At 37.8% G+C, this 25167-nt stretch overlaps 1 protein-coding gene across 1 annotated transcript in view; it reads left to right on the top strand.

Moving 5' to 3' along the window:
• DNAH7 (dynein axonemal heavy chain 7) overlaps positions 1-25167 on the top strand; it is a 331737-nt gene that overhangs the window by 94878 nt on the left and 211692 nt on the right. The window contains exons 16-19 of the mRNA XM_004032984.5: positions 1933-2157; positions 4312-4458; positions 13466-14151; positions 16873-17059. Of these exons, the coding sequence (XP_004033032.4) occupies positions 1933-2157; positions 4312-4458; positions 13466-14151; positions 16873-17059 (1245 nt within the window). The remainder of the gene's footprint in view (positions 1-1932; positions 2158-4311; positions 4459-13465; positions 14152-16872; positions 17060-25167) is intronic.

The raw sequence follows: 25167 nt of genomic DNA, 5'->3' as shown, positions 1-25167 counted from the left end.
CCACAAGGGCAAAACAGTTGGTGAATTTATTCAGTATAGAAATCAGTCCTTTATTATCAGTAAGGGGAAATAAAAATCCCAGTCATTTGACTACATAGATAGCTGATTAACTAAATTATCAAAAATATATTTTCAGTTAGACATTTTGTTACTTGTGGAAACCACCATGGTTTGTATCCTGTTGGTTTGGATTTACAACATAAAAGCATTTAGTCTAATTAGAATAATATATCAATGAACAATTTCTAAGCAACTTTCTCCTTCAAAAACATCGTTAGGTCTTCATTATTTCCTTCCTTCTCCCTTTCTTTCTTCCCTTCCCCTTCCCCTTCTTTCTTGAAATAGAGTCTCATTCTGTCACCCAGGCTGGAGTGCAGTGATGTGATCTCAGCTCAGTGCAACCACTGCCTCCTGGGTTCAAGCAATTCGCCTGCCTCAGCCTCCTAAGTAGCTGGATTACTGGCGCCCGCCACCACACCCGTCCAATTATTTATGTATTTTTAGTAGAGACGGGGTTTCACCATGTTTTGAACTCTTGACCTCAGGTGGTCCGCCTGCCTAGACCTCACAAAAGCCTAGGGTTACAGGCATGAGCCACCACACCCGTCCGATTTTTAATATTTTCTTAAAAATACAAAGAAAGGGTCAGCCGCGGTGGCTGACGCCTGTAATTCCAGCATTTGGGGAGGCTGAGGTGGGCGGATCACCTGAGATTAGGAGTTCGAGATCAGCCTGTCCAACGTGGTGAAACCCCATCTCTACTCAAATTACAAAACAAACAAAAAACAACCTAGCACATGCCTGAATCCCAGCTACTTGGGAGGCTGAGGCAGGAGAATCGCTTGAACATGGGAGGCTGAGGTTGCAGTCAGCCGAGATTGTGCCACTGTACTCTAGTCTGGGTGACAGAGTGAGACTCCATCTCAAAAAAAAAACCAAAACAAAAACAAACAAAAAAACCTGTATAGGTCCAAACAGTTCAGGGAAAGAGGAAAAAGTGGAATTTACAGTAAAGTGCATCCATGTTTAGGTTATCACATTCCCACGTGCCCAATACCCACCCATAAAACAAGAATTTCATTCCATGACACAAAGGAGCTCCTATTACCTTGAATGGTAGTCCAGAAGTATTGGTACCAGGGGGACTGGAACTAACGAAGAAATGTTGGTTGTCCTTGAGTATTCACTACTGGGATAAATGAAACAAAGCCATCTGCTGCCCTACCACTCTGGTCTGCTGCCCTACCACTCTGCTGCAGTGCTGCTGGCCCCTCAGCCCCTTACCCTTGCTCCTTCTTGCCACTGGGCCCATGTTCCCTCCACATGCAGCCCTCTCCACTTGTTTCATTCCCTCGTTTCCTTCTATTTGTGCTTCTCCAAGATATGGGAACTACCCTCCACCTCTCACTACTTCATATCCTTATGATATGCTCCGAGCAGTGTGCCTGTGTAGCAGTTGTCTCTGTTGCAAGCTCAAAGTTTTACATTTGTTCTGGTGGTTATTTAGGTAAAAGAGACTCCCCAGCTGGACTGCAAACTCAGGGAGGGCAGAGCCCATGTCTGTCTTTCATCACAGTGTATTGCCAGCACCTGGCACAGTGTCAGGCCCATAGCAGGTGCCCATAAAATGTTACTCTGAAAGAGTAAATCTTCACTCAGATAGTATCTGCTTCATATCTATCTTCTGTGAACCCACAGCACTCCTCCCTGGTTTTCCACGTGTTGTTTCTTTCTTTTTCTTTTTTTGTTGTTGTCATTTTAGTGAGATGTTTGGGAGGGATGAGAAGGAAACTATGCTGTAGTCCCTGATTTTGAACCAAAAGTGTTGACTTCTAATAAGTCTGTGCATAGTTATACAGTGTATTTCCGCAGGCTGTTTCGTGACATGAGCTGTTCGTTAAAATGTCACCTATAATTTTTGTTTTCCCTCAGGCTTACATTCGGAAAGTGGAGGTAACTGATATGATTGAACTAGAACAGAGATTAGTGGATTCCAAAAACTGCCTCGCCTTCCTCATCGAGTATGTCAGCTTTTCTCCAGCAGACATTAGGCTAAATAATAGTGTTTTCCAGTGGTATGGAAGGATGGGAGAAATTTTTGAAGAACACAGGAAAATCATTAAAGAGAAAATAGAACAATATCAAGAAGGTCTGAAGGTTGGCATCTTAGATATTTTATTTTCATTTTCTGGAAATGTTTTGTTTTTATCTTTTTATGTAGCATTGTCAATTATTTTATTTGAGTGCATACTTTTTTAGCTTTCTCATACTATAATGCTATAATCTCACTATAAATATTAGTGGGAGACAGTAATATATTGGATCTTTTATAATGCTTATTGGATAATTAAGGAGTCAGTAGTATATTGATCAATATGCAGTCATTTCTTGATTTTTCAAGATAATGTGAAAAAAATGGAATATATCGTGCATAGGTGATAGTTAATAAAAATAGTATTTATCTTACATAATTTATAGTACTATTTTCGGTTTTTAAAACTTGTTTGAATATCAAAGCTCCCTTGATGAAATGTGCTTTCATACCTCGTAATTGCTCACTCTCATGATGAGCATTGTGCCCAGAATCGTCACTCTAACATTCAGTAACTCCAGCTTTTTTCTTGGAGGGGAGGGGGCAGTCTTCCATATAAGATGATTTATGATTTGCCCATTTCACTGTCCAGCCTCATTGCCTACTTCTCCCCACTCCTCACTCGTGACTTTTCAGTAACCCTGTCAACTTCTAGGTGTCTGCTCTCCTATGCTTCTTGTCTCCTGCACATTCTCCCCATCACTCTGAGCACACCCCCGCCCCACATGTGCCTGTTCATCTAGCACACTCTATTCATTTTTCTGAGAAGCCCTCTCAGCAGACCTCAGTGCTGCTTGTTCTCTCCTGTGCTCTCACTTTGACCACATCTCTATCGGACAATTATCTGATCATTATGTTAGTATTTGTAAGTCTGCCTCCTGATGGGATCACCAGCTCCTTGAGAGCAGGGCTGTTTCATTATTACATTTCTCCATTTATATCCACTTCCCAGCACAGTGACTGACACACAGAAATGCTGTGAGCATTCCATAGCTACTGTCTTAGTAAATGACTTAATATTTACAGTCTCATTTTACAGATGGAAGAGTAAGTTTCCCAAAGATTAAGAGACTTGTTCTAGGTCAGCCAGTACAGATGTCCTTTAATAGCAAGCCATGCTTTCTTTCTATTACATTATAGCAAATATAATTGGCCAAATATGTTATTTGGAGAATAATTCATAGGCTTAAAAAGACTCTTCATTTTAAACTGTAGTTTGTATTTTTGTTTTACATTAAGGGTATATCAAATTTTTTTAAAAACTGCAGAAAACATCATGAGTAGTAAATATTAGATGTTTAAGTTTCAATAAAATAGGCTCTTGGAAAATTGCTAAGTGGCCCAGAATTATTTATGCTATGTTTTAAAGTATACTATTCCACAAACTACACACACTGTTGATGAACTTTTCCTCTCATTTTCCCTCCCCGACTGGGCTAGAGCAATAAGTTTGCCAGGAAACTAGAGAAAAGAGGACATAAATCAGCCTAGATAATCTATAAAATAGAAAATCTATTTTTGAATAACCTAAATTTTTTGAATATTTTATTGAGCTATTTTTTAGAGCCATTTAATTTGGAATGCCTTACCAATACCAATTATGTAATAAGGCTTTTTTACTTAAAACATACATACCTATCTTATATTAGAACACTATAGTTTTTAAGTGTTTAAATCTGGATTTATTTACCTTACGTGTTTCTTGTGAAGAGAGCCCATTGGACAAGAAAAATAACCTTGGAATATCTTGCTTTAGTATTGCTGATTGAAATGATATCAGAGTACAATTAAAGAAATTCTGTTTTTTTCAGTTGTTTATAAAAATAGCATAGGTAAAAATTGAAATTTTCTTTTAGTCCCATTCTTGATTATTAAGAGATTTTTCAAATGCTGATAAATTATTTGTTTGCATAAATTCTTAAGCATATTAAAGATCACCATTGTCTAACATTTTTATTCATTTTATTAGCTAGAACTTCTTACATGGATAATACAGAGTTGACTTTTTCTAATCTGTGAGTTACAGGAATCTAAATCCATTAATTTAAAATTTTACAATTCTGCATATTTTAGATCTTGGTCATTTTCCAGATCATCCTTTTATGTTTTACCAGTGACAAAATATAATAATAATTCTGATAACTCCTACAATGTTAAAATTTTTTGACACCAAGGGGTTTTAACTTTTAAGAATATTAACAACAAATTGTTTTTATTAGTTACAGTGTGAACGGTTTGTGGAGGAATTGGAGAGTTATGCTAAGCAATCAGAAGAATTTTATTCATTTGGAGATCTTCAGGATGTTCAGCGGTACCTAAAAAAGGCTCAAATACTGAATGGAAAGTTGGATTTAGCTGCAGATAAGGTATAATTCAAAAATTCTTAAAAAGATGAATTAGTTCAATTGAAAAAGCATTGAATTCGTTTTAGTTATTCACCTTTAAGAAGTAGATTCAAATAAAACAGTAACCACATTTAATTAGAGGATAATAGAATGACACAAATAGATTTTATAGACATGCTTCAAGGAGTAGCAGTATTGCTGTTTTCTATTGGTAGTGATACATTTTTTTCCTATGTTAAAGATAGAGTTATATCTCAGTCTTCTTTTTAAATTTTGCTTTGCATCATTTAATTATTTGCATCATAGTTCTACTATGATAGTTGGGAGTCCATAGTTTTGAGCAGAAGCAGGCAAATGATAGTACCTGGTTACAGTTTAGTTCTTCCATCTTCATAGAGGACAGCTTAGATTTAGTGGCCTTGTTTTAAAATAAGGTCCATTATTTTCTCTCACCAAGCAATTTTGTTCCCAATACTACTGTTTCAGAAATCAGCTTTTTCATTAGAGGAAGCTGGAGGAAAAAGAGCCATACCCTTTGCCATATAAGATATTTACAGAGTTTAATTGTATTTTATATGAAAAGGAGAATGAAAACATACAATTAACTATGATGCTCAATCATTTTTCTTACACTGAAAGATCTTAATATCTTATTAGTTCAGGTAATTGTTTTATAATAATCACAAATATGTCAACATACGTGGAGAAAATAAAAACTCTGTAGTTATTTTAAACCAAGGCCACTGAGGTGGAACAAAATGGCTGAATAGAAGCCTCCACTGATTGCTCCCCCCACCACCCACAGGAAACCAAGTTTTAACAATTATCTGCACACAGAAAAGCACCTTCATAAGAACCAAAAATCAGGTGAGCAATCACGTTACCTGGTTTTAACTTCATATCACTGAAAGAAGCATTGAAAACAGGAAAAACAGTCTTGAAACGCTGATGCTGCCCCTCCACATTCCCCAATAGCACCCATGTGGTGCAGAGAGAGAATCTGTACACGTCGGGGAGGGACAGCGTAGTGACTGGGGGACTTTGCATTGAACTCAGTGCTGCCCTGTTGCAGCAGAAAGCAAAACTGTTCTGACCTCAGCTGGCACTTACCCACACAGAGAGCGTTTGGACCAGACATAGCCAGCAGGGAAGCACCCATCCCAGTGGTCAGAACTTGAATTTCTCAGCAGGCCGTGCCACTGTGGGCTAAAGTGCTCTGGAGTCCTAAGTGAATTTAAAAGACAGTCTAGGTTACAAGGACTGGAATTCTTAGGCAAGCCCTGATGCTGTCCTGGGCTTAGAGCTGGTGAACTGGGTTAACATGTGACCTAAGGAGACACCATGCAGGGTGGCTGAGGAAGTGCTTATGCCATGCTTCTCCCAACCCTAAGCAGTGTAGCTCACACCCATGAAGGTGACTCCTTCCTTCTGCTTGAGGAGAGTAGGGAGGAGAGAAAAGACGGCTTTGTCTTGCATCTTGGATACTAGCTCAGCCACAGTAGGGCAGGGCAACGTGCAGGGTTGTGAGGCCCCCATTTCAGGCCTTATCTCCCAGATGACATATGTAGACATACCCTGGGCTGGAAGAGAACCCACTGCCTTGAAGGCCTTGAAGGGAAGGACACAATCCTGGCAGGATTCATCACCTGCTGACTAAAGAGCCCTTAGGCCCTGAATAACCAATAGTGATATCCAGGTAGTATGCTATGGGCCTTAGGTGAGACTCTGATACATGCTAGCTTTGGGTACCATCTCAGCCACACTGGGATAGAGAACCAAGTGGGACCTTGGGGCCCCCAAGTCCAGGCCTAGGCTCTTAGATAGTATTTCTGGACCTGCCATGGGCCAGAGGGGAGCCCACTGCCCTGAAGGCTGAGTCCCAGGCCTGACAGTATTCACCACAAGCTGACTGAAGAGTGCTTGGGCCTTAAATGAACATTGGCAGTGGCCTGGCAGAACTGCCCATGGGCCAGTGGTGGCAGCAGCAGGAGAGGCTCTTCCACTTGTGGAAAGAGGAGGGAAGGGTGGGAAGGATTTTGTCTTGTGGTTTGGGTTCAAGCTTAGTAGAATAGAACACCAAACCTGGAGAAAGATGCCAATATTCAAGTACAAGGTTATAGAACACCAAGCAAATTTAACCCAAAGAAGACTACCTCAAGGCATTTAATAATCAAACTTCCAAAGGTCAAAAATAAAGGAACCTAAAAGCAGCAAGAGAAAAGAAACAAATAGCACACAATGGAGCTCCAGCACATCTGACTGCAGGCTTTTCAGTGGGAACCTTACAGGCCAGGACAATGGCATGACATATTTAAAGTGCTGAAAGAAAAAACTTGTACCCTAGAATAGTATATCTCATGAAAATACCCTTCAAACATGAACTAGCAAGAGAGACTTTCCCAGACAAACAAAAGCTGAGAGATTTCATCAACACCAGACCTATCCTACAGGAAATGCCATAGTTTGCGAATCTGAAAGAACAGGATGAGCAATAATAAATCATCTGAAGGCACAAAACTCACTGGTAATAATAAGCACACAGAAAAATAGACTATTATAATACTGTTTAATTGTGGTATGTAAACTACTCATGTCTTAAGTAGAAAGACTAAACGATGAGCCCATCAAAAATAATAAATGCAACTACTTTTCAAGATATAAACAGTACGAAAAGGTATAAAGAGAAACAAAAAAAGTTAAAAAGCAGGAGGATGAAGTCAAAGTGTAGATTTTTAAATTAGTCTCCTTTTTGCTTATTTATGCAATCAGTGTTGTCTTCAGTTTAAAATCATGGGTTATAAGATATTATTTTCAAGCTTCATGGTAATCTAACGTAAAAAACTATATACAACAGATGCACAAAAAATGAAAAGCAAGAAATTAAAACATACCACCAGAGAAAATCACCTTCACTAAAAGGAAGATAGGAAGGAAGGAAAGCAAGAGAAGCCCACAAAACAACCAGAAAACATAAAACAAAATGGCAGAAGTAACTCCTTACTTATCAATAATAATATTGAATGTAAATGGACTAACTTCTCTAATCAAAAGATATAGCATGGATAAATGGTTTTTTTAAAAAAAAATAGCAAGACCCAGTGGTCTGTTGCCTTCAAGAAACACACTTTACCTATAAAGTCACACATAGACTGAAAATAAAAGGTTGAAAAAATATATTCCATGCCAATGGGAACAAAAAATTACCAGGAGTAGCAATGCTTGTATCAGGCAAAATAGACTTCAAGACAAAAACTGTGAGAAGACACAAAGTATTATATAATGATACAAGAATCAATTCAGCAAGAGGGTATGACAATTATAATTTATATGCAACAAACACTGGAGTGCCCAGATACATAAAGCAAATAATATTAGAGCTAAAGAGAGAACTAGACCTCAATACAATAATAGCTGGAGACTTAAACACCTCACTTTTGGCACTGGACAGATGTCCCTGACAGAAAGCCAACAAAGAAACATCAGATTTAATCTATGCTGTAGACCAAATGAACATAATAAATATTTACAGAACATTTCATCCAACAGCTGCAGAACGCGAATTCTTCTCCTCAGCATATGGGTAATCCTCAAGGATAGACCATATGTTAGGTCACAAAACAAGGTTTAAAACATTTTAAAAAAGGAAATGATATCAAGCATCTTCTCTGACCACAGTGGAATAAAACTAGAAATTAATAACAAGAAGAATTTTGGAAACTATACAAACACATAGGAATTAAGCAATATGCTCCTGAATGAGCAGTGGGGTCAATGAAAAAATTAAGAGGAAATGGAAAAATTTCTTGAAACAAATGATAATGGAAACACAACATACCAAAACATATGGTATCTAGTGAAAGCAGTGCTAAGGGGGAAATTTATAGCTATAGGTACCTACACCAAAATGAACACACAAACAAACAAAAAAAACTAATTATGCACCTTAAGGAACTAGAAAAGCAAGAGTAAACCAAGCCCAAAATCAGTAGAGAAAAGAAATAATAAACATCAGAGCAGAAATTAAAAAATTGCAATGAAGAAAACAATAAAAATTAATGATATGAAAAGTTGGTTTTTGAAAAAATAAAATTGATAAACCTTTAACTAGACTACCCAAGAAAAAAAGAGAGAAGACCCAAATGAGTAAAATCAGAAATGAAAAAGGAGACATTACAACTAATTCTGTAGAAATTCTAAGGCTCAATAGTGGCTACTGTGAGCAACTGTATGCCAATAAATAGGAAAATCTTGAGGAAATGCTTAAATTCCTAGATACACACAAAGTACCAAGATTGAACCATGCAGCAATCCAAAACCTGAACAGACCAACAACAAGTAAGAAGATTGAATGCATAATAAAAAAATCTCCCAGTAAAGAAAAACCCAGGACCCAATGGCTTCACTGCTAAATTCTAGCCAACATTTACAAAAGAACTAATGTCAATCCTACTCAAACTATTCTGAAAAATATAGGAGAGAATACTTCCAGATTTATTCTAGGAGGTTAGTATTACCTTGATACCAAAACTAGACAAAGACACATCAAAAAAAGAAAACTTTAGGCCAATATCCCTAATGAACATTGAGGCAAAAATCCTCAACAAAATACTGGCAAACTGAATTCAACAATGCATTAAAAACATCATTCATCATGATCAAGTGTAATTTATCCTGGGATGTAAGGATGGTTCTACATAAACATATCAATCAATTTGATGCATCATATAAAGAGAATGAAGGACAAAAATAATATGATCATTTCAATTGGTGCTGAAAAAGCATTTAATAAAGTTCAACATCACTTCATGATGAAAACCCTCATAAAACTGGCTATTGAAGGAACATACCTCAACATAATAAAAGCCATAAAAGACACACCCACAGCTAGTATCATACTGAATGGGGAAAAACTGAAAGAAAGCCTTTTATCTAAAATCTGGAACACATCAAGGATGCCCACTTTCACCACTGTGAGTCAACATAGTGCTGGAAGTTCTAGCTACAGCAGTCCAATGAGAGAAGGAAATAAAGGGCATCCAAACTGGAAAGGAAGAAGTCATATTTTCCTTGTTTGTAGATGATATGAACTTTTTTTTTTTTGAGACGGAGTCTCACTCTGTCACCCAGGCTGGAGTGCAGTGGCGTGACCTCGGCTCACTGCAACCTCTGCCTCCTGGGTTCAAGCGATTCTTCTGCCTCAGTCTCTCTAGTAGCTAGGACTACAGACGCGTGCCACCATGCCTGGCTAATTTTTTTTTTTTTTGTATTTTTAGTAGAGATGGGGTGTTACCATGTTGGCCAGGCTGGTCTCGAACTCCTGACCTCGTGATCTGCCTGCCTCGGCCTCCCAAAGTGCTGGGATTACAGGCGTGAGCCACCGTGCCTGGCCAATATGATCTTGTAGTTGGAAAAATGTAAAGACTCCTCCAAAAAAAAAAAAAAACTATTAGAACTGATAAATTCAGTAAAGTTACAGGATACAAAATTGACATACAAAAATCAGTGGCATTTATGTATACCAAAGGTGGACAATCTGAAAAAGAAATCAAGAAAGTAATCCCATTTACAATAGTCTCAAATAAAATTAAATACCTAAGAATTAATTTAGCCAAAGAAGCCACAGATCTCTACAATGAAAAGTATAAAATATTGATGAAAGAAATTGAAGGTGACACATAAAAAGGTATATTCCATGTTCATGGATTTGAAGAATCAATATTGTTAAAATGTTCATACTACCCAAAGCCATCTTCACATTCAATGTAATCCCTATCAAAATGCCAATGAGATTCCTCACAGAAATAGAAAAAACACTCCTAAATTTTTTTTGTCTCCTGCCCATCCCCACAGTTCTACAATTTTTATGGAACTACAAAAAACTTAGAATAGCCAAAGCTATCTTGAACAAAAAGAACAAAACTGGTGGAATCACATTACCTAGTTTCAAATTAGGATTCAGAGCTTTAGTAACCAAAGCAGCATGGTACTGGCAGAAAAACAGACGCATAGACCAATGGAACAGAATGGAGAGCCCAGAAACAAATTCATAAATCTACAGTAAATTCATTTTAGAGAAAAATGCCAAGGACATACTTTGGGAAAAAGACAATCTCTTCAACAAATAGTACTGGGAAAACTGGATATTCATATACAGAAGAATGAAACTAGACCCCTATCTCTTACCATATAAAAAATCAAATCAAAATGGATTAAAGACTTAAATCTAAGACCTCAAACTATGAAACTACTACAAGAAACATTGGAGAAACTCTCCAGGAATTTGGACTGGGCAAAAATTTCTTGAGTAATACCCCACAAGCACAGGCAAACAAAGCAAAAGTGGACAAATGGGATCACATCCAGTTAAAAACTTGTGCACAACAAAGGAAACAATAAACAACATGAAGAGACAACCCAGAGCATGGGAGAAAATATTTGCGAACTACCCATCTGATGAGGGATTAATAACTGGAATACATAAGGAGATCATACAACTCTGTTGGAAAATCTCTAATAACCTGAATTTAAAATGGGCAAAAGATCTGAAGAGACATGTCACAAAAGAAGACATACAAATGGCAAATAGACATTTGGAAAGGTGTTCAACATCATTGATTATCAGAGACATGCAAATCAAAACTACAATGAGATACCATGTCACTTCAGTTAAAATGGCTTTTATTCAAAAAACAGTCAATAACTGCTGTCAAAGATGTAGAGAAAAGGAAACTTTCTTACACTGTTGATTGGAAGGTAAGTTAGTACAACCACTATGGAGAACAGTTTGCAGCTTCCTTAAAAAACTAAAACTAGAGCTACCATATCATCCAGCAGTCCCGCTGCTGGTATATACCCCAAAGAAAGGAAGTCAAGATATCAAAGAGATATCTGCACTCCCATGATTGTTGCAGAACTGTTCACAGTAGCCAAGATTTGGAAGCCTAAGTGTCCAGCAAGAGATGAATAGATAAAGAAAATGTGGTATCTGTACACAATGGTGTACTATTCAGCCATAACGAACAAGAAGATTCTGTCATTTGCAACAACACTGATGGAACTGGAAGTCATTATATTAAGTGAATAAGCCAGGCACAGAAAGACAAACTTTGCATGTTCCCACTTAACTTGTGTGAGCTAAAAAGTAAAACAATTGAACTCATGGAGATACAGAGTAGAAGAATGGTTACCAAAAGCTGGGAAGGGTAGTGATGGGGTAGGGGGTAAGTAGGAATGTTGAGTGGGTACAAAAAATAGTAAGAATAAATAAGGTCTAGTATTTGTCAACAATAATTTAATTGCACATTTAAAAATAAAACAGGGCCAGGCACAGTGGCTCACACCTCTAATCCCAGCACTTTGGGAGGCCAAGGCAGGCAGATCACTTGAGCCAAGGAATTTGAGACCAGCCTGAGCAACATGGTGAAACCCTATCTCCACTAAAATTACAAAAATTAGCCAGGCATGGTGGCACGTGCCTGTAGTCCCGGCTACTTGGGAGGCTAAGGTGGGAGGATCATTTGAGCCCAGGAAGTCGAGGCTGCAGTGAGCCGAGATCTTGCCACTGCATTCCAGTCTGGGTGACAGAGCGAGACTGTCTCAACAACAACCAACCAACCAAAAGTGTGTAATTGGATTGTTTATAACACGAAGGATAAATATTTGAGGGAATGGATACCCCATTTAACATATGATTGTTAGGCATTGTATACCTCTATCAAAGTATCTCATGTACACCATAAGTATATACACCTACTTCTGTGTACCCACAAATATTTTTTTAAAAACTGAGGCCACTGAAATTTTAAGTAACCTCATAACCCATGTATTTAGCTAACGAACACTTTTCAGTTCTCTTCTCAACTGTCCATATCCTCACATATTTCACAACTAAAGTAAGAGGAAGTGTTCAAGACTGAACTCGAGTTTCATTTTCTTTACAGAAGCATCTGTGACTGCAGTATTTCAGCACTTTCTCTCAACTCTGGGTGTTAGCATTTTATAGTATATTTTATTCATTTTAAATTTATTTCGCTGAGATATCTTTTCTATTGCTTTATATTATTATTATTGAAAAATTAGTTAAATTTTCACCTATGTATATATTTTCTCCTGAGCTGGATTACTAACTCCTTGGAGTTAGTATTTTGCAATATAATACTTTTTTTCTATTTTCCACAGTACCTAACACAATGCTGTGTATATTAGAAAATATTTAAGTTCTTGTTAACTAAAGAATGATGCTGTGTCCTCAATGTGTCTAGACAGACAAAAACTCTTTCTTTATATACGTAAATGTGCATTAACTATTTTAACTAATGTAACCAGACATTGTTCTCTGAAAACTGTAATAAAAAAGAAATAGGGGAATGCTATTCAGCCTTAGAGGGGGAATAAAAACGGGAAATCCTGTCATTTGTGACAACATGGATAAACCTGGAGGACTTATGTTAAGTCAAATATGCCAGGCACAGAAAGACAAATACCACATGATCTCAGTTATAGTGGAATCTAATAAAAAAATCAAATTCATAGAAGCAGAGAGTAGAATGATGCCTACAAGGGTGGGGCTGGTGGGTAGTGGGGATTGGGGAAGATGTTGGTCAAAGGATAAAAAATTTCAGTTAGGAGGAATACGTTTAGGTATCTATTGTACAAATTGGTAACTACAGCTAATAGCAATGTATTGTATACTTGAACATTGCTAAAAGGGTAGATTGTGTAGTGTTCTTATTACAAAAAAATAAGTGTGTGAGGTAATGTATGTTAATTAGTTTTATTTGCCCATTCCATAATTATACATTTTCTCAAAACATGTTATGTACCATAAATATATACATTTTTGTCAATTAAAAAAAGAAGTAAATAGGAAAATGAGATTACTGCTCTGTTTTTCTAGATTATTGAAGTTTAACTTCAGGGCTTAGTAAGGTTTTTTTGGCTCACATTTGAAATAGATATTTAAAAAAACTTAATTTGCAGTATCATTCACTTTCAAAATAACTAATATATTCAATACTTATCCTTTCAGATTGAGCAGTTTAATGCTGAAGAGGAAGCATTTGGTTGGCTGCCATCTGTATATCCTCAACGTAAAAAAATCCAAGATGGCTTGAACCCTTATCTTCGTCTTTATGAAACTGCTGTCGAATTTAGCAGCAAATATAGAGCATGGACAGAAGGGCCATATCACAAAGTGAATCCAGACCAAGTAGAAGCAGATATTGGAAATTACTGGAGAGGATTATATAAACTGGAGAAAACCTTTCATGATTCTCCATATGCATTGGCAATGACAAAAAAAGTAAGATCAAAGGTGGAAGATTTCAAGCAGCACATTCCTCTCATTCAAGTGATCTGTAATCCTGGTTTGCGCCCCAGGCACTGGGAGGCCATGTCTGCCGTTGTTGGTTACCCTTTGCAGCCATCAGATGACTCCACAGTCTTCTCTTTTTTAGACATGAATCTGGAACCATATATAGACCGGTTTGAAGGTATTAGTGAAGCAGCTAGCAAAGAATATTCTCTTGAAAAGGCGATGGAGAAGATGATTACTGAGTGGGATGCAGTGGAATTTGTCATCCATTCTTATAGAGAAACTGGGACATTTATTTTGGCATCAGTTGATGAAATTCAGATGTTGTTGGATGACCATATTATTAAAACACAAACTATGCGAGGATCTCCTTTCATTAAGCCTTATGAAAAACAAATGAGGTAAAGTGATATTTGTATGGCAATGTTTATGCTATGTTACCAAAATCACTTGTATTTAATGTAAAGTTCTTTTGAGAATTATTTCACACATATTTCATACTTAATATTTTATTTCTTTTGAGAATTGATTTTGCATTTCATACTTAGCATTTCATACTAAATATTTAAGATCTTTAAATATTTAAAGATATTGTAATCAATGGCTTCATTGCTATTGGACGATTGCTCATCATTTGCTATCATCTTAATGGTTTGTTAACTTCTGTATTCATAACAAAGACAGTGGACAATCAACATCCAGATATTTGTTTTTATTGCCTACAATATGATCTTATTTTTTAACTCTCAAAAATAATTTTGTATCTGTGAACGGAAGATAATAATTTTGTTTTAAAAATATATTAGCTTGTCATAGAAGATTGCGGAATATCTATTGTAATTTCTACTCATATGCATGCGGGATGGCAAGTAAGTGAAAAAGAATGAAACTATAATTTTAGTTGGGAGTTTTAAGTATCATACAGCCAATTAAAGTAAGCCTAGCTGTCTGTCAGTGTTTCCAGTTTTTGTAATTTACATTAGGCAGGCTATATATTACCTTAAAAAAACAGAGTCCATCAAAATCAGACTACTGTCTTCAGTGGATTTGCATGGCAAGGGAATACTAACAGCTTGGTAGTATTTGCCTCTGGTGACTTAGGTGTTATCGTACACTTGGGCATGTTCTGATTGGTCTTGGCTCATTCTCTGTGTTTGGTCCTTCTGCCCCCTGCCAGCTTGCTCCAGCATGTACATTAAGAGAAGAATTTTTAAACTACTCTGAAAGTGGTACATCTAGATTCCATTTTAAGGGACTATGCGTGATATCATTAGCTGCTTGGAAATTTTCTGAATCACACAGAAATTAGATAGAAAAAGAGGGAAGAACAACAGAAGAAAGCAGAAGCATTCAGGTCTTCTTGTGCCAAGAGGTTAAACAAATTCACTGATAAGCATTGAAAGAAAAATATTTTAGAAAGACATCTGAAAATGCCTGGTTACTTGGTGAACACATTAACATTTCTTTGTTTTAAAGATCTAAAATCACAGAGCACCACTTAAATGATGAGTAATGTGTTAATATACGTAAGACTACGCCACATCTAAGTTCTGTTGCTATTTAATTAAATTAGTTAATTAATTAATTTATTTGAGATGGAGTCTTGCTCTGCTGCCCAGGCTGGAGTGCAGTGGCACGATCTCAGCTCACTGCAACCTCCGCCTCCTGGATTCAAACGAAGTTGCTATTAATAAATCATTCTTCCTTATGACTATGTTATCTCTGATAGCAGAGTAATTACAACTGTCTGGGTTCAAATCTTGGCTCTATTGTTTATTATCTGGCTAAACTTGAGCCTGGCACTTGCCTCTATGTGCCTTAGTCTCTCCATTGACAAATAGATGTTACAATGGACCTTACCTCGTAGGGTTGACATGATAATGGACTAAACACATAGAGACCTTAGAAATGTACTTGTAAAATTATTAGTTTATGGAGTAATTATATTTATTCTTGAGGAAATTAAATCATTATCTATATTCTCTATACTTAGAAACAAACTGATAACCTATTGTAAATTTAAATATTCCACCTTCTCATGAGTGCCACACTGTTTTGGAGTATGTACATTTTTCTTCAAATGTCAGTTACATCTTATAAATTGAAATACAGTTGACCCTTGAACAATTTGGGGTTTTAGGGGCACTGACCCACCACACAGTTGAAAATCTGCATATAACTTTTGACTCCTCAAAACCTTAACTACAAATAGCCTACTGTTAACCAGAAGCCTTAAAAATAACATGACACATACTTTGAATGTTACATGTATTATATACTATATTCTTAAAGTAGGCTGGAGAAAAGAAAATGTTATTAAGAAAATCATGAGAAAAATATATTTACTATTCATTAAGTGCCAGTGGATCATCATGAAGATCTTCATCCTCGTGATCTTCATGCCGAGTATACTGAGGAGGAGGAGGAAGAGGAGGGGTTGGTCTTCTTATCTCAGGGATGGCAGAAGCAGAAGAGGGGGAGAGGGTGTTAGGGGAGACAGGAGAGTCAGGCAAAGTCCATGTAACCTTTATTGAAAAAAATCCGTGTAAAAGTGGACCTACACAGTTGAAACCTGTGTTGTTGAAGGGTCAACTATATTTTAGAAATAAGGGCTTTATTCTAGAAATAAAGCCTTTATGAGCCCAAATTAAGGGGGAAAAAAGAACATTAAAGGAAAGGAGTATTTGATGTAACTATCTTTCCTCAGAAGCTCAGAGTACCCTTGATTGGGAATACCTTTACTGTCAAAAAAATCTCATTTTTCAATTTGTACTCTCTAGCCATGGAACTAGATAGCAGAAAGGTTTATTGCTATGACATATACAGAAACCAGCCCAATAGTAGATAAGTATATCTTAACGTGTATATCTGTATAAGCATAAATGTTATATTATTATCTTTAAACATATTTTGTAGAACAAATCTAGCGATTTATCTTTAAATGCAGCTAGATGAATGGAAATTGGAATATTATATATATTATATACAAGATTGTATATAATGTATAACAATTGTATAACATTATATACAACATTGACAACCTAGTTGTGGTTTTGAATTTTGTCATTTGAAACATTTGCTTGATTTGCTGTCAGTAAGAGCCACTGTGTTTTGCTCCTCAGAGAATGGGAGGGCAAGCTCCTACTGCTTCAGGAGATTCTGGATGAATGGCTCAAAGTTCAAGCCACGTGGCTGTATCTGGAGCCCATTTTCAGCTCTCCAGACATTATGTCTCAAATGCCTGAGGAAGGCAGACGATTTACAGCTGTGGATAAGACATGGAGAGATATAATGAGAAGTGTCATGCAGGTAGGTGAAAAAATCTCCAAAAATGTCATTATTTGGTTGAAGTGACATGATTTTTGTTTTCAGAAATCCATATAAGCCATTATTGTTTCCAATAAGCCATTATCTGTTTCATACATACATTGTCTTTTCAGCTATTATTTTAGAATGCCAGGAGCAGAAAATGTTGCAAGCAAAAGTAGGTATTTTGTCCTGATTACTCCTTGAGGTCCAAATTGGAATTTGCATTGTTTAACAACCTTTGGTTCTATTATTGGTTCTTATCTGATGCACTGGAGGGAAGACACTGTACGAGGTACTTGCTGTCTCCGTCTATTCTGTGGCTCTCTTGTTATGGAATGCAACCCACTGAAACTCACTGTGGTGCACACATGTCAGTATGCCAACCTCTCAACACATTTTTCTGGTAGGGACCTAAAAAAAGATGAGTTGCAAAGATAAATATATCTAAAAAGTCCAATAAATGCAAATAAAATGCAATAAAGAAAGAAAAATACACAAATACTGTGGAGGAGAACTTAAAATTTAAGCTAAAGAGAGAATTTAATAAAAACCAGTAACACTAAAAAAAAGTACGTTTTTCGTTCAATTCAGAAGACTTTTTTTTTTTTTTTTTTGAGACAGAGTCTCACTCTGTCACCCAGGCTGGAGTGCAGTGGTGCAATCTTGGCTTACTGCAACCTTTGCCTCCCAGGCTCAAGTGATTCTCCCGCCTCAGCCTCCCAAGTAACTGAGATTACAGGTGTGTGCCACCATGAGCAGCTAATTTTTGTATTTTTAGTAGAGATGGGGTTTCACCATGTTGGCCAGGCTGGTCTCGATCTCTTGACCTCAAGTGATCCACCTGCCTCGGCCTCCCAAAATGCTGGGATTGCAGGCGTGAGCCACCATGACTGGCAGAATACATTTATTTACTGCCTCGGAAGCATGGTTGTGTGTCATTAAATATTAAAATAGAAAAAAATTAGTTATTAAATCATATCATTAAATGAATATAAACTTCTGCATTGGTATTTTGATAAAATATAATACTATAAGGTAGGATAAGTATTATCTTAAAAATGTCTTACCCTGAAATAGAAATATGCATATCTTTATTGTTATTTAAACTTTAAGAGCTGTTACTATAATCCGAAATATTGATAATACTGTATTGACGTCAACTATATGATCTGATAGGAAAATATTCAGAAAGATGGACATGGTTTTATTTATTTAATCTTTACCTCATTTATATAATAATACCTGAAACAAATCTTTTTATAAACCAAACTTTTGTAAAATTAATCACACTGGAATTAATTCCATATTTAAAGAACCTATTAGTAAGTTGCTTTGTAACACAATCATCTCTAATTAATTTATGTCATAAATTCAGTCTTTTATATATAGTTTCCTTACAACAGTGCAAAATCCTTATAATATGGATATATTTCCATTTAGAAGGTGATGAAGGAGAATTTTTTGTTGTTTTAAAAAGCAAAAAGTAGATACTTGTATTCTTTTAGTTAGTATATTTAAAAAATTAAATTGTTTTTAAATATGTAATCAAAATACTCTTCAAAATTCCATATTGCCAAGAAATTTTATAGATATCTCAGTTCCTTGAAAGGGCAGCTGTGTTGGGCCTTGTAAATAAAGGAGGCAAATTTTTATCCTATGAAACCACTGGAAACAAAAAAAACATTACTTACCCTCATTTCTAAATAAATAGGTATTTTCTGCTGGGGAGGGGAGAGTAACACTTCATTTACTTTTGCTTAAGACTTGATTGTCTTAATCCAAAGCCAAAAGAACAAAGCTGGAGGCATCATGCTACCTGACTTCAAACTATACTACAAGGCTACAGTAACCAAAACAGCATGGTACTGGTACCAAAACAGAGATATAGACCAATGGAACAGAAGAGAGCCCTCAGAAATAATACCACACGTCTACAACCATCTGATCTTTGACAAACCTGACGAAAACAAGAAATGGGGAAAGGATTCCCTATTTAATAAATGGTGCTGGGAAAACTGGCTAGCCATATGTAGAAAGCTGAAACTGGATCCCTTCCTTACACCTTATACAAAAATTAAGTCAAGATGGATTAAAGACTTAAGTGTTAGACCTAAAACCATAAAAACTGTAGAAGAAAACCTAGGCAATACCATTCAGGACACAGGCATGGGCAAGGACTTCATGTCTAAAACACCAAAAGCAATGGCAAGAAAAGCCAAAATTGACAAATGGGGTATAATTAAACTAAAGAGCTTCTGCACAGCAAAAGAAACTGCCATCTGAGTGAACAGGCAACCTACAGAATGGGAGAAAATTTTTGCAATCTACCCATCTGACAAAGGGCTAATATCCAGATTCTACAAAGAACTCTGACAAATTTACAAGAAAAAAACAACCCCATCAACAAGTGGGTGAAGGATATGAACAGACACTTCTCAAAAGAAGACATTTATGCAGCCAACAGACACATGAAAAAATGTTCATCATCACTGGCCATCAGAGAAATGCAAATCAAAACCACAATGAGATAACATCTCATGCCAGTTAGAATGGCAATCATTAAAAAGTCAGGAAACAACAGGTGCTGGAGAGGATGTGGAGAAATAGGAACACTTACACTGTTGGTGGGACTGTAAACTAGTTCAACCATTGTGGAAGTCAGTGTGGTGATTCCTCAAGGATCTAGAACTAGAAATACCATTTGACCCAGCCATCCCATTACTGGGTATATACCCAAAGGATTATAAATCATGCTGCTATAAAAACACATGCACATGTATGTTTATTGCGGCACTATTCACAATAGCAAAGACGTGGAACCAACCCAAATGTCCATCAGTGATAGACTGGATAAAGAAAATGTGGCACATATACACAATGGAATACTATGCAGCCATAAATAAGGATGAGTTCATGTCCTTTGTAGGGACATGGATGAAGCTGGAAACCATCATTCTCAGCAAACTATTGCAAGGACAGGAAACCAAACACTGCATGTTCTCACTCATAGGTGGGAATTGAACAATGAGAACACCTGGACACAGGAAGGGGAACATCACACAGCAGGGCCTGTCGTGGGGTGGGGAGAGTGGGGAGGGGTAGCATTAGGAGATATACCTAATGTTAAATGATGAGTTAATGGGTGCAGCACACCAACATGGCACATGTATACATATGTAACAAACCTGCACGTTGTGCACATGTACCCTAGAACTTAAAGTATAATTAATAAATAAAATTAAAAAAAAAGACTCGATTGTCTTTCTCATCTGCTTTGCATTTTCTCTTTCTCCATATGTTAGTATTCAGGGAAGCTTTTGCTCATGCTCTCCAAAGAGCTGAAAATAAACATAAACCCATATTCTTTTAGGAAGTCTAATGACATGGTGTGTATAATAGAGGCCACTGGATTAATTGCTTGGTACATCAGGTTATTGCCTTCATTCTTAGGAGTTCCTAATAAAGGTTCTTTTAAAAACCTCAGAGGTTGAAAATAGGATGTAAATACTGTTGTTAATATAACTGGCTTACAGTGTAAACAAAGCCACTGGGAAGTTCCAACTGGGTAGAGCCCAGAACACTGCAGCTCAGCAAAGCTGCTGTAGCCAGACTGTCTCTCTAGATTCCTCCTCTCTGGGCAGGGCATCTCTGAAAGAAAGGCAGCAGCCCCAGTCAGGGGCTTATAGATAAAACTCCCATCTCCCTGGGACAGACCACCCATGGGAAGGGGCGGCTATGGGCACAGCTTCAGCAGACTTAAACGTTCCTACCTGCTGGCTCTGAAGAGAGCAGTGGATCACCCAGCACAGCGCTTGAGCTCTGCTGAGAGACAGACTGCCTTCTCAGGTGGGCCCCTGACCTCTGTGCCTCCTGACTGGGAGATACCTCCCAGCCAGGGTCAACAGACACCTCATACAGGAGAACTCCAGCTGGCATCTGGCGGGTGCCCCTCTGGGACGAAGCTTCCAGAGGAAGGAATAGGCAGCAATCTTTGCTGTTCTGCAGCCTCTGCTGGTGATACCCAGGCAAACAGGGTCTGGAGTGGACGTCCAGCACACTCCAGCAGACCTGCAGCAGTGGGGCCTGAGTATTAGAAGGAAAACCAACATACAGAAAGGATTAGCATCAACATCAACAAAAAGGGCATCCACACAAAAACCCCATCCGAAGGTCACCAGCATCAAAGACCAAACGTAGATAAACCCACGAAGAAGAGGAAAAACCAGGCAAAAAGGCTGAAAATTACAAAAACCAGAATGCCTCTTCTCCTCCAAAGGATTACAACTTGCCAGCAAGGGAACAACACTGGACCGAGAATGAGTTTCACAAATTGACAGAAGTAGGCTTCAGAAGGTGGGTAATAACAAACTCCTCCAAGCTAAAGGAGCATGTTCTAACCCAGTGCAAGGAAGCTAAGAACCTTGAAAAAAGGTTAGACGAATTGCTAACTAGAATAACCAGTGTAGAGAGGAACATAAATGACCTGATGGAGCTGAAAAACACAGCACAAGAACTCTGTGAACCATACACAAGTATCAATAGCCAAATTGATCTAGTGGAAGAAAGGGTATCAGAGATTGAAGAGCAACTTAATGAAATAAGGCATGAAGACAAGATTAGAGAGAAAAAGAATGAAAGGGAACGAACAAAGCCTTCAAGAAATATGGGACTATGTGAAAAGACCAAACCTGCATGTTTGATTGGTGTACCTGAAGTTGACGGGGAGAATGGAACCAAGCTGGAAAACACTCTTCAGGATATTATCCAGGAGAACTTCCCCAGCCTAGCAAGACACGCCACCATTCAAATTCAGGAAATACAGAGAACACCACAGAGATACTCCTCGAGAAGAGCAACCCCAAGACACATAGTCGTCAGATTCACCAAGGTTGAAATGAAGGAAAAAATGTTAAGGGCAGCCAGAAAGGTCGGGTTACCCACAAAGGGAAGCCCATTGAACTAACAGCAGATCTCTCTGCAGAAGCCCTCCAAGCCAGAAAAGAGTAGGGGCCAATATTCAACATTCTTAAAGAAAAGAATTTTCAACCTAGAATTTTATATCCAGCCAAACTAAGCTTCATAAGTGAAGGATAAATAAAATCCTTTACAGACAAACAAATCCTGAGAGATTTTGTCACCACCAGGCCTGCCTTACTAGAGCTCCTGAAGGAGCACTAAACATGGAAAGAAACAACTAGCATCAGCCACTGCAAAAACATACCAAATTGTAAAGATCATTGACACTATGAAGAAACTGCATCAACTAATGGGCCAAATAACCAGCTAGCATCATAATGACAGGATCAAATTCACACATAACAATATTAACCTTAAATGTAAGCAGGCTAAATGCCCCAATTAAAAGACACAGACTGTCACATTGGATAAAGAGTCAAGCCCCATCGGTGTGCTGTATTCAGGAGACCCATCTCGTGCAGGCACACACATAGGCTCAAAATGAAGGGATGGAGGAATATTTACCAAGCAAATGGAAAGAAAAAAAAAAGAGGTTGCAATCCTAGTCTCTGATAAAACAGACTTTAAACCAACAAAGATCAAAAGAGACAAAGAAGGCCATTACATAATGGTAAAGAGATCAATGCAACAAGAAGAGCTAACTATCCTAAATATACATGCACCCAATATAGGAGCACCCAGATTCATAAAGCAAGTTCTTAGAGACCTAAGAAGAGACTTGGACTCCCACACAATAATAGTGGGAGACTTTAGCACCCCACAATATTAGACAGATCAACGAGACAGAAAATTAACAAGGATATTCAGGACTTCAACCCAGCTGTGGACCAAGCAGGCCTAGTAGACATCTGCAGAATGCTCTGCCCCAAATCAACAGAACATACATTCTTCTCAGTACCATATCACACTTACTCTAAATTTGGCCACATAATTGGAAGTAAAACACTCCTCAGCAAATGCAAAAGAACAGAAATCATAACTAAACAGTGTCTCAGACCATGGTGCAATCAAATTAGAACTCAGAGTTAAGAAACTCACTCAAAACCACACAACTACATGGAAACTGAACAACCTGCTCCTGAATGACTACTGGGTAAATAACTAAATTAAGGCAGAAATAAATAAGTTCTTTGAAGCCGATGAGAACAAAGACACAACATACCAGAATCTCTGGGATACAGGTAAAGCAGTGTTTAGAGGGAACTTTATAGCACTAAATGCTCACAGGAGAAAGTGGGAAAGATCTAAAATCGACAGACACCCTAACATCACAATTTAAAGAACTAGAGAACCAAGAGCAAACAAGTTCAAAAGCTAGCAGAAGACAAGAAATAACTTAGATCAGAGCAGAACTGAAGGAGATAGAGACACAAAAAACCTGTCAAAAAAAATCATTGAATCCAGGAGCTGGTTTTTTTTTTTTTTTTTTGAGACAGAGTCCCACTCTGTTGCCTAGGCTGGAGTGCATTGGCATGGTCTTGGCTTACTGCAAGCTTCGCCTCCTGGGTTCACGCCATTCTCCCACCTTAGCCTTCCGAGTAGCTGGGACTACAGGCACCCGCCATCACGCCTGGCTAATTTTGGTTTTGTATTTTTAGTAGAGGTGGGGTTTCACCATGTTAGCCAGGATGGTTTCGATCTCTTGACCTTGTGATCTGCCCTCTTCAGCCTCCCAAAGTGCTGGGATTACAGGCATGAGCCACCATGCTCAGCCAGGAGCTGGTTTTTTGGAAAGATTAACAAAATAGATAGACTGCTAGCCAGACTAATGAAGAAGAAAAGAGAGAAGAATCAAATAGACACAGTAAAAAAAAATGATAAAGGGGATATCACCACCGGCCCCACAGAAATACAAACTACCATCACAGAGATTACTATAAACACCTCTGCATAAATAAACTACAAAACCTAGAAGAAATGAATAAATTCTTGGGCACGTACACCCTCCCAAAACTAAACCAGGAAGAAGTTGAATCCCTGAATAGACTAATAACAAGTTCTGAAATTGAGGCAGTAATTAATAGCCTACCAACCAAAAAAAGCCCAGGACCAGAGAGATTCACAGCCGAATTCTACCAGAGGAGTGCAAAGAGGAGCTGGTACCATTCCTTTTGAAACTGTTCCAAAGAATAGAAAAAGAGGGACTCCTCCCTAACCCATTTATGAGGCCAGCATCATCCTGATACCAAAACCTGGCAGAGACACAACAAAAAAAGAAAATTTCAGGCCAATATCCCTGATGGACATTGATGCGAAAATCCTCAATAAAATACTGGCAAACCAAATCTAGCAGCACATCAAAAAGCTTATCCAGCATGATCAAGTCAGTTTCATCCCTGGGATGCAAGGCTAGTTCAACATATACAAATCAGTAAACGTAATCCATCACATAAGCAGAACCAATGACAAAAACCACATGATTATCTCAATAGATGCAGAAAAGACCTTTGATAAAATTCAACATCATATTATGCTAAAAACTCTCAATAAACTAAGTATTTATGGAACGTATCTCAAAATAATAATGTATTTATGACAAACCCACAGCCAATATCATACTGAATGGGCAAAAGCTGGAAGCATTCCCTCTGAAAAACCGGCACAAGACAAAGATGCCCTCTCTCACCACTCCTATTCAACATAGTATTGGAAGTTCTGGCCAGGGCAATCAGGCAGGATAAAGAAATAAAGGGTAAGCCAGGCGCTGTGGCTCATGCCTGTAATCCCAGCGCTTTGGGAGGCTGAAGCGGGTGGATCACCTGTGGTCAGGAGTTCGAGACCGGCCTGACCAACAAGGTGAAACTCCGTCTCTACTGAAAATACAAAAATTAGCCAGGTGTAGTGGTGTGTGACTGTAGTCCCAGCTACTCAGGAAGCGAAGACAGGAGAATTGCTTGAACTTGGGAGGCAGAGGTTGCAGTGAACTGAGGTTGTGCCACTGCACTCCAGCCAGGACGATGGAGTGAGACTCCATCTCAATAAATAAATAAATAAATAAATAAGTGGTATTCAAATAGGAAGAGAGGAAGTCAGATTGTCTCTGTTTGCAGATGACGTGATTGCATATTTAGAAAACTCCATCGTCTCAGCCCAAAATCTCCTTAAGCTGATAAGCAACTTCAGAAAAGTTT

This window comes from Gorilla gorilla, chromosome 11, assembly GCF_029281585.2.
Source record: "Gorilla gorilla gorilla isolate KB3781 chromosome 11, NHGRI_mGorGor1-v2.1_pri, whole genome shotgun sequence".
Classification (NCBI taxonomy): domain Eukaryota; kingdom Metazoa; phylum Chordata; class Mammalia; order Primates; family Hominidae; genus Gorilla; species Gorilla gorilla.
The sequence above is the reverse complement of the archived record's forward strand: the minus strand, read 5'-3'. Positions and strand labels throughout refer to the sequence as shown.